At 40.6% G+C, this 15,986-nt stretch overlaps 1 protein-coding gene across 2 annotated transcripts in view; it reads right to left on the minus strand.

Moving 5' to 3' along the window:
- Positions 1-15,986, minus strand: part of LOC106586164 (striatin) — a 105,913-nt gene that overhangs the window by 29,813 nt on the left and 60,114 nt on the right. For both annotated transcript variants that reach the window (XM_082964500.1, XM_014173094.3), the window contains exons 3-4: positions 4,647-4,723; positions 617-698 (exon numbers count right to left, since the gene is read on the minus strand). In XM_082964500.1, the coding sequence (XP_082820626.1) occupies positions 617-698; positions 4,647-4,723 (159 nt within the window). The remainder of the gene's footprint in view (positions 1-616; positions 699-4,646; positions 4,724-15,986) is intronic.

Here is a 15,986-nt window from a genome sequence, read left to right on the forward strand (position 1 = left end):
ACTTGAGACATCTGTGGCGTGGCATTGTGTTGTGTGACAAAACTGCACATTTTAAAAGTGGCCTTTTTTATTGACCCCAGCACAAGGTGCACCTGTGCAATGATCCTGCTGTTTAAATCAGCTTCTTGATATGCCACTCCTGTCAGGTGGATGGATTATCTTGGCAAAGGAGAAATGTTCACTAACAGGGATGTAAATAAATTTGTTCACAACATTTTGGCGAAATACGCTTTTTCTGTGTATGGAAAATATAGGGATCTTTTATTTCAGCTCATGAAAAATGGGACCAACACTTGACATATTGCGTTTATATTTTTGTTCAGTGTAAGTACCTGTAGTAGACTGTAGTACAATATTGCTTGGACTGTCTGGGAAGGGTTTGAGTGGGGAGGGGAAAATTGAAAAAGAACTGTCTGTTTTTGGCAGAGAGGTTTGGAACGCTCTTTGTTATTGGTCTACTAACCAATATTCCACATGGTGATGTCACCATGGAAAGCCGAAACTCCCGCCCTTGCAAACCTTCTGATCAGAAGGTCACCAGGTCTCAAAGCACTTAAAAGTGTACAGCCATAGGGCACCATTAAGACAAAAAAACGTGTGTGTGTGTTGCACTCACTGTCTGAGCAGCTGCCGTCCCTGTTTCCAACCCAGCTGACTACTGTTGGGGGGGCTCGGGACCTCGTTTTCATTCCCTTCATCTGATGGAGAGAGAGGGGAGACAAGAATGAGACAGACAGACAGAAGCACCATGTTATTAAGGCTTCACTCACAATCTTGAAGCATGGACTTACATACTTACAGTATTTGTGCTACATTCAATTTCACTCCAAAATTCCAATTGAAACAGGTCAGGAGACATGGTGTAATCCAGGTTAGATTGTCAGAATGCATACAGTACATCTGAACGAAACATGTCAGTATTGTGACATTTCACATGCACAAATGTTACTCGTTTCAGGAAACTAGGCGTATGTCACACGTCACCACTTCACAGGAGGCATTTGAACATAAACATTTATTTTTAACCCAAAACATTTTTGGGGCAGAAATGCCTTCTGGAACATGAACTTTCATGTGCTTTAATAACAAACTTGTATTCCATCTGTAAATATGAATAAAATTGTTAAAATTACGAGCCCAGTTAGTTTTGCCACAGAAAATGACAGGAACCTTCCCGCAAGACATGATTGGCTGAGATAATGCATGGGCAGGACATGCTGAGTTTGGATTGGTCTGCCATGTAGCATGCTTCTGTCTATAACATGAACTGCTCAGTATGTGTTGATAGTCATTTCTACTGTGCTATTTGTGAAAGATATAACGTTAGCCATCGAGAAATACAAAAGTTTTGCTACTTTTCTCAACAACATTGATGCCCTGAATTTAGCAGGCTAGCGCTATCGACAGATCAGTTGGAAAAAGTGATGGGCTACTTTCTGCACACGCCACGGTCAGTGTGAACCAGAGTGACCTGATAACGCTGGCCAAACAAAATATAGCTACAAACAAAATAGAGTTAAATAGTTTCAGTCTGCCGTGAAGCGTTCATCCATGTATACTGGTAAAAGTCTAACTACATTTTCAGATATTATACGTTTCTAATTGTCAGGAAGTCATTTTCATTGCAAGTTATAGCATACTGTTCGCTAGCTAGCGAACGTTACGTGTATGATCTGTGTAGTAGTATTATTCAAATCAGAAATCCATTTGCATTGCTAGTTATAGCCTAATGTTAGCTAGCTAACATTGAACCTAGTTGATTAGCTCTTAACCTGTTAGGGCTAGGGGGCAGCATTTGCACGTCTGGATAAAAAAAATGTACCCGATTTAATCTGGTTACTAATCCTACCCAGTAACTAGAATATGCATATACTTATTATATATGGATAGAAAACACTCTAAAGTTTCTAAAACTGTTTGAATGGTGTCTGTGAGTATAACAGAACTCATTTGGCAGGCAAAACCCTGAGACATTTTCTGACAGGAAGTGGATACCTGATGTGTTGTATTGACTTTAAACCTATCCCATTGAAAAACACAGGGGTTTAGGAATATTTTGGCACTTCCCATTGCTTCCACTAGATGTCACCAGCCTTTACAAAGTGTTTTGAGTCTTCTGGAGGGAGATCTGACCGAACAAGAGCCATGGAACGATGATGTCCCATTAGACACCTGGCGCGCGAGTTCATGTTGGGTACCCTCGTTCCAATACGTTATAAAAGAGTATGCATTCGTCCACCTTGAATATTATTCATGTTCTGGTTAAAAAAGGCCCTAATGATTTATGCTATACAACGTTTGACATGTTTGAACGAACGGAAATATATTTTTTCCCCTCGTTCATGACGAGAAGTCCGGCTGGCTTAGATCATGTGCTAACAAGACGGAGATTTTTGGACATAAATGATGAGCTTTTTTGAAGAAAACTACATTCGTTATGGACCTGTGATACCTGGAAGTGACATCTGATGAAGAGAATCAAAGGTAATGGATTATTTACATAGTATTTTCGATTTTAGATCTCCCCAACATGACGTCTAGTCTGTATCGCAACGCGTATTTTTCTGGGCGCAGTGCTCAGATTATTGCAAAGTGTGATTTCCCAGTAAGGTTATTTTTAAATCTGGCAAGTTGATTGCGTTCAAGAGATGTAAATCTATAATTCTTTAAATGACAATATAATATTTTACCAATGTTTTCTAATTTTAATTATTTAATTTGTGACGCTGACTTGACTGCCGGTTATTGGAGGGAAACGATTTCCTCAACATCAATGCCATAGTAAAACGCTGTTTTTGGATATAAATATGAACTTGATAGAACTAAAAATGCATGCATTGTCTAACATAATGTCCTAGGAGTGTCATCTGATGGAGATTGTAAAAGGTTAGTGCATCATTTTAGCTGGTTTTATGGTTTTGGTGACCCTGTCTTTGACTTGACAAAACATTACACACAACTCTTGTAAATGTACTGTCCTAACATACTCTAAATTTATGTTTTCGCCGTAAAACCTTTTTGAAATCGTAAAACGTGGTTAGATTAAGGAGATGTTTATCTTTCAAATGGTGTAAAATAGTTGTATTTTTGAAAAATTTGAATTTTGACATTTATTTGGATTCAAATTTGCCGCTCTTGAAATGCACCTGCTGTTGATGGAGTGCACCACGGGTGGCACGCTAGCGTCCCACCTAGCCCATAGAGGTTAAGCTACCTGCAGATTCATACTACAGCTATGATAATGTTTATATTGGTAGTAGTATGAGTTGGGGGTTATGCCGGTTCATTGTTTAGCTAGCTACCTACATGTCTAAACAAAACACTCAACTTCAACAGATGATTACAGGACCCATCAAGTTAGCCAGGTGTGTCTGGGGGTGATTCCAGCCATCTATTGTATTTAATGAACATGTGTACATGTCTAGACAACAGTGACCCATCCACTTAGCTAGATGTGGCTGCGAGGTGGTTATAGCATTTCCTTCACATAATCCATGAATTTCGACAAGTGTGTCAGGTGAACGTCATCTAATAACTATAAAATATTTATATCTGGAGACTTTTTAGTTTTTTATATTGCTGCTATGCAAGTAACCCTTTTTACTCTACTGTTTACATCTTCTGCATCCTGTGCATCTGACAAATACATTTACGGTAATGTTAAGAAAAACATAACCTGCACCAAAGTCAGATTAGGATATAGACAAGGACTAGATAGTGTATTTTTACCTGGAGTTTTTCCTTATTGTAGGCTACTACTTTTAGTCTTGAAATCGTTGGTTGTTTACTAAATTACTCACTCTGTTTAGCACATGGCCTCACATGTGAATACTTAAAGAGATGTGTGGGGCTAAGGCTTAAGAGGTTGTGAATGATGCTGAATGGGAGTTGACAAAGAAGAGCTCTCCAGTAGGTGTACCAAAATATACAAGGGCCATTTTTTCAAAAGTGGGGTTACAAGTTTGTCAACTTTCAAAGCATAATTATTTTCCCATTGTTCCTCAACTGTATCAATTACAATTTTCTTGCTCGGAGTCTCTACTTTAATCCAATGTAAAAAATAAAAAAAAACGTCAAAATTAGCTACATAAGACCGAATCAAGGCGGTAGGTCACAAATGTCATCCATCATGAGTGATGACTGCTGATGAGATCTGCAAAGTCATGCTTTCATTTACAACCACTAACCTAGGCGCCCCCGATTTTGGTTGCGCTTTGTTTTTGGCATTTTTGGTTTTAATTTATTCCATCTATGTCTACAGCGTGTGTGAACGCATCGTGTAATCTTGAATATGTAAAGCACTTGGGGTCTGAGAAAGGCGCCATACAAATATTTAATTAGTCATTTTAATTGCGGCATTAAAACATAGCTTTACGATGTAGGACTCAAAGTAGTGTCACTGCCACCGGTTGGTCCTAAGAGTACAGAGGTGGAACTTTTTTTAACCTTTATTTAACTTCATTTATTTACAATGATGGCCTACTTCAGCCAAACCCGGACGACGCTGGGCCAATTGTGCGCCGCCCTATGAGACTCCCAATCACGGCCGGTTGTGATACAGCCTGGATTCGAACCATGGTGTTTGTAGTGACGCCTCTAGCACTGAGGTGCAGTGCCTTAGACCGCTGCGCCACTCGGGAACTTACCGGAATCATCGTAGCTGGGAGGTTTCATGTCTCCTTGGTTCAACTCTGTTCCATATTTGAGCTTGTGGTATTTTGACCTGAGGGTGAAAGGAAAAGAGAAAAAGAGAGGGACAGAGAGAAAGAACGAGAGAGGAGAAACAAATAAAGCTTTAATGATAAGGCAGCCACAGTGATTTAACAGCTTATAAATGATCTAACAGAAGATAACCCTCTCACTGTTGATTGTATCTGTAAATTAACTGGCTTCACACATACATTTGAAGAACTGTCTTGTAAATGGCATATATTATTATATTAAGAACAGGTGGGAGGGATGCTACACAGGAGGAAGAAAATAATTTGTTAATTCACTGGGTTGATATTAATCTAAACTTAATGGTGGATATTAAGCCATTTTAGTTTTTTTTTTTAACAAGATTGCTTCCATGCACAGATAGCATGCAAACTATACTACAAATTTAAATAAGGTAAAAATAATATATATATATTTATTATAGGTCGGCCAGAGGAGTGTGTGACATCTTGGCCTGTACTCATAAGGCGTCTCAGAATATGAGTGCTGATCTAGGATCAGGTCCCCCCCGTCCATTCCTTATAATCTAAAAGAAAACTGATCCCAGATCAGCACTCCTACTAAGACAGGCTTTATGAATACAGGCCCTGGATGGGTGCCCTCTTGTGAAGATGCGCTTATATGAGAACTTCTACTTGGTTAGCTAGACTGCGACTTGACTTGGTGTCACTCAAACATTGAATCCTTACAAACAAAGACCATGAGGAGAGGGGATTAGGTGAGTGGAGTGCTGGTAATTCTATAAAATAAGACACTGAGGGGATGATGGATTACTTTAAAATACCATCACCATCATCGTCCTCATCAATATCATGGTCATTTAACTCATTTGTTTTCCCAAGTCGTTTACATAGGGATTTATAATCAAAACATTGACACATTGAATGTAAAACAGTTAAGTGCATTGCACCATCACACCCTAGTTTATGCTAATTTCCAGTGATTCTTTGCATCATTATCCTCATCACCATCATCAATATCATCATCACTTATTGTCAGCCCCAAAAACTAAAAAGGTCTCTTTTTGTCAATAACAGTATTACCAGGAGAAGTCATTCAAAACAATCTTGGATCACTTTTGCACTTCCCCCACTAATGGTTAAGGTACGGATTGGAGGTACGGATTAGGGGAGGGGAAGCTTAATGTAGATCTTTACCTTGGAGAAACTTCACACCGGAGAGCACCAGAGGTCATCCAAAAAGTAGTCAAGGACGGTACAGTATGAAGATAGGATAAAACTGTTTCTTCAATAGAAATCCCCGATCACACTTGTAGGTGATGTCAAGGCGATGTTGGCTAGCTAAACTCATGCACAGAAACACGTCATTGGGTGTAACGGTCATCTCATGCCGAACTGCGCATGTGCAGGCTGTCAAATCAAACGCACTCACTCGATATAAAGTCGTGTTAGAGTAATAACATGTTCAAATCATTTAGGACATTGGCTTTAATCTAGATTAACAATAAAATGAACAACTAAAGGAACCATTTTTCACTTCTCTCATTGACTTTTCAAACCCTGGCCTGGTCTACCTAGTCTGCTTCGCAACCATTCCCGGAGGTGTCGCATCTGTTTTTTTTTCTTCAGTTATCGTGTGAGACCACAGATGATCCATTAAATTGACCAGATACTTCAGTGGCCACTCGAACAATGAAAATAAATGTCTTAAAATGGAAGGCAGTTAACCTGGGTACCAGTCTCTTTAGCTAATCCACTCCCTGTCGTCATGTCCCAAAGACTGCAATTCCAACCACAAAACATCTTATACAACAACTTGTCCAGCTAACAGCTAAATGTTTGTTTTTGATTTTGTTACAAATTCAAATTCTACTATTTGAGGCTCCACATGTTGTCATGGAAAATGAACAACCAATGAGCAACTCCGCTGTAAATCCAGTCTTTTTGGCAACGACAAGGAGTGGTATGAAGTGGAACGTTAGCTAAAGAGACTGGTATTCAGACTAGAAGACAGTCGGGAAGAGGCAAGATCAGGTGTGGGACCATTCTAGCCTATGAGAGGGCAGATACACGCGTGAACAACAGGCACAACTCCGATAAAAAATGTAAAAAACTTTATATCAGTACTCATAACCTAAGCACTACAAAACGTATATTCAATGCACTGAGAAGCCTTTGTCCATAGATGCCACATATCAAGTTTCATGCAGATCGTGCCAGAAGAGTAGCATTTTAAGTGTTTATCACAAAATGTAAAATGGCGTAACATCCGTCATTGAGGACCTTGTGGGAAATGTGTTCCTTGTAAAGAGGGACCAATGTACTGAATTTCATGACTATGTCAAACGGACTGAGGTGCGTGACCTTTCAATGTTAGCATTTTCATATCTTATAGCACCACCATCTTGCCAATCAGTGTAATTTTGTCAATGTTGGCTCTCTATGGCAAGACGGCTCATTACCCCCGTTTCGTCAAAATCGGGTTAGTGCTGTCTGAGATATCGCATGTGACTGACTAACAGACGGACACACATCCACAGTCCCCTCCCAGATTTCATTGTGGGGGAAACTAAAAATGAACTCTTCTTGCTAGCAATGGGGGTGACCTTTTCTGCATCCCAAATGGCACCCTATTCCCTATTGTACTACTTTTGACCAGGATTCTGGTCAAAAGTAATGCACAATGTTGGGAATAGGGTGCTATTTGGGACGCAACCCTTGACTTTGTCACAGTCCAAGAGTTACAGCCCGGTCCCAGATCTGTTTGTGCAGTCCTGCCAACTCCCATGATTTGACATATTTATTTTTTGTATTTATGACGGCCTACCCCAGCCAAACCCGGACGACGCTGAGCCAATTGTGCGCCGCCCTAGGGGACTCCCAATCACGAATCGATCCAGGGTCTGTAGTGAAGCCTCTAGCACTGAGATGCAGTGCTTTAGACCGCTGCACCACCCGGGAGCCCGACATGACAGTGACCATGGGAGTTGGCAAGACAGCACAAACAGAGGTTGGACCGGGCTACAAGGGTGGATCTTAGTAGTCTAATGTAGTTTCCTCGAATCATCTCCTCTCCTTCATCTGCACTGATTTGTACACAGGGAACAGGTGAACGTAATATTGTGGATGCTTCTCTCAAACTAGTCAATATGTTTACTCTCTAGTTCTTTCATTTTAGGGCAGAATGCAGATGAAGGAACTGAAGAAGTACTTTGGCATAAATCAATAAAATGACAACACTACGTACAGTCGGTGCAAACTTATACAGATACACAATGCAATGTTAGCTTGCATTGTGCATCTGGACAGACCGATTTTAAATAAACTGGAGGTTGGATGCTCAAGGTTTCCCTTACATGGAAAGGCAGAGAGATAAACGTATTATACCAGTCAGAACTCCGAATGATACAGAATGACTCATGCTCAATTGAGTGGGAGCAAGCGAGAGAAAGAGAGTGGGAGCAAGGGAGAGAAGGGGAGAGAGTGGGAGCAAGGGAGAGAAAAGGAAAGTGTGCAAAAGGGAAGAGATGGAGAACAGAAAGGCGAGGAGACAAGGGCAGAGAAAGTGAAACAGAGACGGGAGACAGGCATGGTCAAAGAGAGGGGGAAGGATGGACAAGGAGAGTGTGATGAGGACAGAAAGAGTGACGACAGAGAGAAAGAGAAACAGAATGAGAACAAGAGGGCAAAGGAGACCAAGAGAGAATAAGACCGTGAACGAGAGAGCAAGAAAAGGGTGGGTGAGTGACGTGGAGTAGCCGGGAAACTTCCGTTCCGAGGCTATAATCACATGGCGGGCGAGTGGCAGAGGTTCTCAGAAAGACCATGCCGTTCAGGTTCTCTTCATTTCTTCATCCACCCTACCAGACTCCATAGGTTTAAGACAAAGTGAGGCTCTAGCTAGCCTGGAATCCAAACTGAAAGTAGGAGACTGGACATGTGGTTGGGATGGCTAAAGCTTGGAATCCAAACTGGTATGCTCCGTTTCACCATTGTAAAGCCTGGACTCCAAACTGGCATATTCCGTTTCACCCGTGATTCCTACCTAGCCTGGAATTCAAAATGAAACGGAGCATACTAGAGTTTGGATTCCAGGCTACAGTTGAAGTCGGAAGTTAACATACACCATAGCCAAATACATTTAAACTCAGTTTTTCACAATTCCTGACATTGAATCCTAGTAAAAAGTCCCCGTCTTAGGTTAGTTAGGATCACCACTTTATTTTAAGAATGAAATGTCAGAATAATAGTAGAGAGAATAATTTACTTTTATTTCTTTCATCACATTCCCAGTGGGTCAGAAGTTTACATACACTCAATTAGTATTTGGTAGCATTGCCTTTAAATTGTTTAACTTGGGTCAAACGTTTCAGGTAGCCTTCCACAAGCTTCTCACAATAAGTTGGGTGAATTTTGGCCCATTCCTCCTGACAGAGCTGGTGTAACTGAGTCAGGTTTGTAGGCCTCCTTGCTCACACACGCTTTTTCAGTTCTGCCCACACATTTTCTATAGGATTGTGGTCAGGGCTTTGTGATGGCCACTCCAATACCGTGGCTTTGTTGTCCTTAAGCCATTTTGCCACAACTTTGGAAGTATGCTTGGGGTCATTGTCGATTTGGAAGACCCATTTGCAACCAAGCTTTAACTTCCTGACTGATGTCTTGAGATGTTGCTTCAATATATCCACATAATTTTCCATCCTCGTGATGCCATCTATTTTGTGAGGTGCACCAGTCCCTCCTGAAGCAAAGCACCCCCACAACATGATGCTGCCACCCCCGTGCTTCATGGATGGGATGGTGTTCTTCAGCTTGCAAGCCTTCCCCTTTTTCCTCCAAACATAACAATAGTCATTATGGCCAAACAGTTCTATTTTTGTTTCATCAGACCAGAGGACATTTCTCCAAAAAGTACAATCTTTGTCCCCATGTGCAGATGCGAACCGTAGTCTGGCTTTTTTATGGTGGCTTTGGAGCAGTGGCTTCTTCCTTGCTGAGCGGCCTTTCAGGTTATGTCGATATAGGACTCGTTTTTACTGTGGACATAGATACTTTTGTACCCGTTTCCTCAAGCATCTTCACAAGGCCCTTCGCTGTTGTACTGGGATTGATTTGCACTTTTCACACCAAAGTACGTTCATCTCTAGGAGACAGAATGCGTCTCCTTCCTGAGCGGTATGGTGGCTGTGTGGTCCCATGGTGTTTATATTGCGTACTATTGTTTGTACAGATGAACTTGGTACCTTCAGGCATTTGGAAATTGCTCCCAAGGATGAACCAGACTATGTTTTCTGAAGTCTTGGCTGATTTCTTTAGATTTTCCAATGATGATGTCAAGCAAAGAGGCACTGAGTTTGAAGGTCGAACTTGCAATACATCCCCAGGTATACCTCCAATTGACTCAAATGATGTCAATTAGTCCATCAGAAACTTCTAAAGCCATGACATCATTTTCTGGAATTTTCATGCTGTTTAACCTCTTATGGCTAGGGGGCAGTATTTTCACGGCTGGATAAAAAACGTACCCGATTTAATCTGGTTACTAATCCTACCCAGTAACTAGAATATGCATATACTTATTATATATGGATAGAAAACACCCTAAAGTTTCTAAAACTGTTTGAATGGTGTCTGTGAGTATAACAGAACTCAAATGGCAGGTCAAAACCTGAGAGATTCCTTTACAGGAAGTGGCCTGTCTGACCATTTCTGGAACTTCTTTGCCATCTCTATCTTTTACTAAGGATCTCTGCTCTAACGTGACACTTCCTACGTCGTCCATAGGCGCTCAGAGCCCGGGAAAAACCTGAATGTCGTCATCCCAGCCCCAGGCTGAAACACATTATCGCCTTTCTCAAGTGGCCGATCAAGGGACTGTGGGCTTAGGCGCGTGACCTGCCCGCCCCCGTCTTTGTGATTTTTTCCTCTGTTTGCCGAAAAGGAGATTCCCGGGCGGAATATTATCGCTTTTCTACGAGAAAAATGGCATAAAAATTGATTTTAAACAGCGGTTGACATGCTTCGAAGTACGGTAATGGAATATTTAGAATTTCTTTGTCACGAATTGCGCCATGCGCACGACCCTTCTTTACCATTTCGGATAGTGTCTGGAACGCACGAACAAAACTCCGCTATTCGGATATAACGATGGATTATTTTGGACGAAACCAACATTTGTTATTGAAGTAGCAGTCCTGGGAGTGCATTCTGACGAAGACAACAAAGGTAATGAAACTTTTGTAATAGTAAATCGGAGTTTGATCAGGGCTAAACTTGGTCGGTGTCTAAATGGCTAGCCGTGATGGCTGGGCTATCTACTGAGAATATTGCAGAATGTGCTTTCACCGAAAAGCTATTTTAAAATCGGACATATCGAGTGCATAGAGGAGTTCTGTATCTATAATTCTTAAAATAATTATGTTTTTTGTGAACGTTTATCGTGAGTAATTTAGTAAATTCACCGGATGTTTGCGGTGGGTATGCTAGTTCTGAACGTCACATGCTAATGTAAAAAGCTGGTTTTTGATATAAATATGAACTTGATTGAACAAAACATGCATGCATTGTATAACATAATGTCCTAGGGTTGTCATCTGATGAAGATCATCAAAGGTTAGTGCTGCATTTAGCTGTGGTTTTGTTTTTTGTGACATTATATGCTAGCTTGAAAAATGGGTGTCTGATTATTTCTGGCTTGGTACTCTGCTGACATAATCTAATGTTTTGCTTTCGCTGTAAAGCCTTTTTGAAATCGGACAGTGTGGTTAGATAAAGGAGAGTCTTGTCTTTAAAATGCTGTGAAATAGTAATATGTTTGAAAAATTGAAGTTTTTGTATTTTTGAGGAATTTGTAATTCGCGCCACGCCTATCATTGGATATTGGAGCAGGTGTTCCGCTAGCGGAACGTCTAGATGTAAGAGGTTAAAGGCACAGTCAATTTAGTGTATGTAAACTTCTGACCCACTGGAATTGTGATACAGTGAATTATAAGTGAAATAATCTGTCTGTAAACAGTTGTTGGAAAAATGACTTGTGTCATGCACAAAGTAGATGTCCTAACCGACTTACCAAAACTATAGTTTGTTAACAAGACATTTGTGGAGTGGTTGAAAAACGAGTTAATGACTCCAACCTAAGTGTATGTAAACTTCCGACTTCAACTGTAGGTTTTAACTATCCAAACCACATGACCAGTCACAGTCTCCCATGTAGCCAGTCTAGTCTAATCCGCAGGTTGCCTAGTAGTGTGTTGTAGAGAAAGATCCAATTAAATTATTCTAGATGTCCGTTATGAAATTATGTGGTGGAAGAGAGATGTGACGCCGTGCTACATTACCCATGAGTGTGCGCAGCACATGACTGTGGGAATGTGGTTAAAGGGGACACGGCGCCGCCTTGGTGCTGCGTTTTCCCACAATGTGTGTGTGCAACATGTGACATAATCCTGTGTAGGGGACAAGAGGTTACGATATGGCACCACAGGGCGTGTGTGTGTGTGTGTGTGTGTACATGAGCAGCAGGTTATCCTGTATGTATGGTATAGTGCCTTCAGAAAGTATTCATCCCCCTTGACTTATTCCATATTTTGTTGTGTTACAGCCTGAATTCTAAATTGATTAAATACAATATTTTTCTTACCCACCAAAACACAATAGCCCAAAATGACAAATAAAAACATGTTTTAGGAATGTATTGAAAATAAAATATATAAATATCTAATTTAAATAAGTATTCACACCCAAGTCACCTTTGGCAGCAACTTTGAGTCGTCTTGACTCTGTATGTGCAAAACTGATCTGGATTTGGGGATTTTCTCCCATTCTTCCTTGCAGATTTTCTCAAGCTCCGTTAAGTTAGATGGGGAGCGGTGGTGAACAGCAAAGTCTTTCCACAGTTTTTCAAATGGGATTCCAGTCTGGGCTTTGGCTGGGCCACTCAAGGACTTTCACATTCTTGTTCTGAAGCCATTCCAGCGTTGCTTTGGCTGTATGCTTGGGGTCATTGTCCTGTTGGAAAGTAAATCTTCGCCCCAGTCTAAGGTAATTTGCACTATGAAGCAGGTTCTCATCAAGGATTTGCCTGTATTTGGCTCCATTCATTGTTCTCAGTCTCAATGTAATCAATTTTGAATACAGGCTGCATAAGTCAAGGGGTATGAATACTTTCTGAAGGAACAGTATGTGATGGGATAAAATAGTAATGTCTCAATGCTAATATTTCCACAGTGTGTTTGTGTGTGTGTGTGTGTGTGTGTGTGTACGCATCATGTGATACCACTGGGGCAGTGTTTCTCAATTCTGGTCCTGGGAAACCACTGTGTTTGATTGACCTCCAGTAAGACAGTGGTTCTTCCTTTAAAAGTTGCGTCGTACTGCAGCACAGCTTGCGGGCTGCCGCAGAATTCTATGGCACATTATTTAAGTGTCAGCCATTGTTGCCATTAATGCTAGTTAGTGCTAGTTTGACCACCAGAGGGCATCTTTGAGAAGCATTTGACAGTTTTTAATATAGGCTGTACTAGAGAATTTAAAACCTTTTTTGGAAGAACATTGTATATGGAATTGATTAAGAAATTTAGCTTAATTAATTTGATTAATATAATGGTGTTTCTATTCCAAGAAAAATGAAAAATTATACATCTGACAGACAGCGACTGATTCAGTAACACTAAACAAGGATTAGATGGAGGCAGATGTTATAGGAAGAGCCATGGATGTATAGCTGAGGGAAAGGTGGGAAGTGTCTGGGCAACGACACTATCTTTTATTTAGCGAGAAGTAAAGAGGAGAATAAGAAAGAGAGAAAAAGCTTTGTTAACATGGGGGAGGTGGGGGGGAAGCGGTGACTGGCTTTCAAAAGTTGGCGCTGTAAAACGTGACCGGTCAGGAGTAGGCTACTAAGTGACTGCGAGTGAAGAGCAAAATAATCCTAACAGCGCGAAACAGTATAGTTGACCACACTTTGGGCGTTCCAGTAAGCAACGATGTTGCCTTCATTAGCCTACTTTATTCTGAAAAGAACTCCAGCACAGAGAAGAGAAAGGAGCCTTAAATAATTCAACAATAAAGCGAGCGAATTCAAATGCATTTGACTGTTTTTAATATTGGCCATCAACCACCACCGTGGTAAAAAAAGCCATTTCAAAATGCATGTTTGTTTATTAGGCTACTGTGCAGTCTGACAAGTAAACATAGCCTACATTACATAGTCAACATGGTAAAGCCACAAAAACACACACAATTTGCAGAAATACATTATGTGTATATACGCACGAATTGAATGTGAGATTGTGGCACAACTCTTTGGGCAACATATACATTTATATTCATAGTTTTAGTCAAAACTGCTCAAGCTCTTTACATTTGGTTGGGAATCGTCGTTGGACGGCAAAAAATAATCCTAACATTTCCACACCCTAATTGTAGGCTAACCAATACCAGAAATGGCGATTCAGTTTAGATAATAAGCTCATTGATTTATCAAGACCAGTCCCCATGCTTGTCTCAGAGCAGCGCGAAACAGTGCTGAAATAGTTGGCCACACACGGATAGGCTGTTGCTTCAAATCCTATTATAACAATTGGATGACTTTGGGTGTTCCTGTAAGCAACAATTTGTTGCCTTCATTAGCCTACTTTATTCTTAAAAGAACTCCAGCACAGAGAAGAGAAAGGAGCCTTAAATAATTAAACAAAGCGATTGAATTCACAAACTTATTTACTGTTTTTAATATTGCCCATCAACCAAAAAAACAGCATCTACCGTGGGATTCCATTTCCAGCGAGACTATTCAAGCCATCGACTCACTGATGGTTGAAGATGATGAGCGATCGGCAAAGGCAATCTGGAATCTGCTGGCATCACCACACAACATCAACATCGCTTTAATCACAGTCTGAAGACGGGTGAAGAAACTTGAGTGGACTTAAGGAAAGGCTCTGTAAGAGAATATATATATATATATATAAAAAATCTTCAGAACATTAACCATGTGTGTTCTCTTGTTTAGAACTGTTCTGTAGTTTAGACCCAATGATTCGCCTGACAAATAAATTCAAACTGGTTTTGTAGTTCTTTAAGTACAACTTTTATATGACTGACGCCTTTAGTGAGCGGTCTAATGCTTTAATATTTTATCATTTCTGCCCTCCGAATTGATCAACACCAGTCCCCATGCTATTTCATTAAGTGATATTTTCTCCCATAGTAATTCCTTATTGATTCATTAACATATTTGAAGTCCCTAAACTCGGCAAGATAGATAGGTGAAATAAACATCTGCATTTTAAAAGAGAATATTTATCACTATTTTATTAACGAAAGCAAAAAAGATGTTGATGAAGAAATACTCTACAGTATATGCTATACCTGACATTTTGCGGTTGCATGATGTTTGTAGTTAGAAATGTAAAACTTTAGAGTACCTAATACATTGCAAGTCAGGGGGATTTTTCCCTCACATGTACCCCAAGCTATAGTTTTGTAAAGGTTGAAGAGTCTATTGCCCTGCTGATAGCCCATAATGGAAACGTTGTTTGCACCCATAGATTTTAGGCCTGTAGTAGGTTATAATAATCCATGCCTTCCGGGAATGTTTAAAAGTCCAAAAGTTATGGGTGGAGTTAGAATTTTTGTTGTCAGAAGTATTCAAATCAACCAATGTCAGCTTTGCTTTATTATCCAAATGTTTAAAGTGCGTGTGGGTGACGGAGAGAATGCATTTGACTGTTTTTAATATACACTGCTCAAACACTTAAACAACACATCCTAGATCTGAATGAAAGAAATAATCTTATTAAATACTTTTTTCTTTACATAGTTGAATGTGCTGACAACAAAACCACACAAAAATAATCAATGGAAATCCAATTTATCAACCCATGGAGGTCTGGATTTGGAGTCACACTCAAAATTAAAGTGGAAAACCACACTACAGGCTGATCCAACTTTGATGTAATGTCCTTAAAACAAGTCAAAATGAGGCTCAGTAGTGTGTGTGGCCTCCACGTGCCTGTATGACCTCCCTAAAACACCTGGGCATGCTCCTGATGAGGTGGCGGATGGTCTCCTGAGGGATCTCCTCCCAGACCTGGACTAAAGCATCCGCCAACTCCTGGACAGTCTGTGGTGCAACGTGGCGTTGGTGGATGGAGCGAGACATGATGTCCCAGATGTGCTCAATTGGATTCTGGTCTGGGGAACGGGCGGGCCAGTCCATAGCATCAATGCCTTCCTCTTGCAGGAACTGCTGACACACTCCAGCCACATGATGTCTAGCATTGTCTTGCATTAGGGGGAACCCAGGGC

The sequence above is a fragment of the Salmo salar genome, chromosome 02 (genome assembly GCF_965601325.2).
Source record: "Salmo salar chromosome 02, fSalSal1, whole genome shotgun sequence".
Classification (NCBI taxonomy): Eukaryota; Metazoa; Chordata; class Actinopteri; order Salmoniformes; family Salmonidae; genus Salmo; species Salmo salar.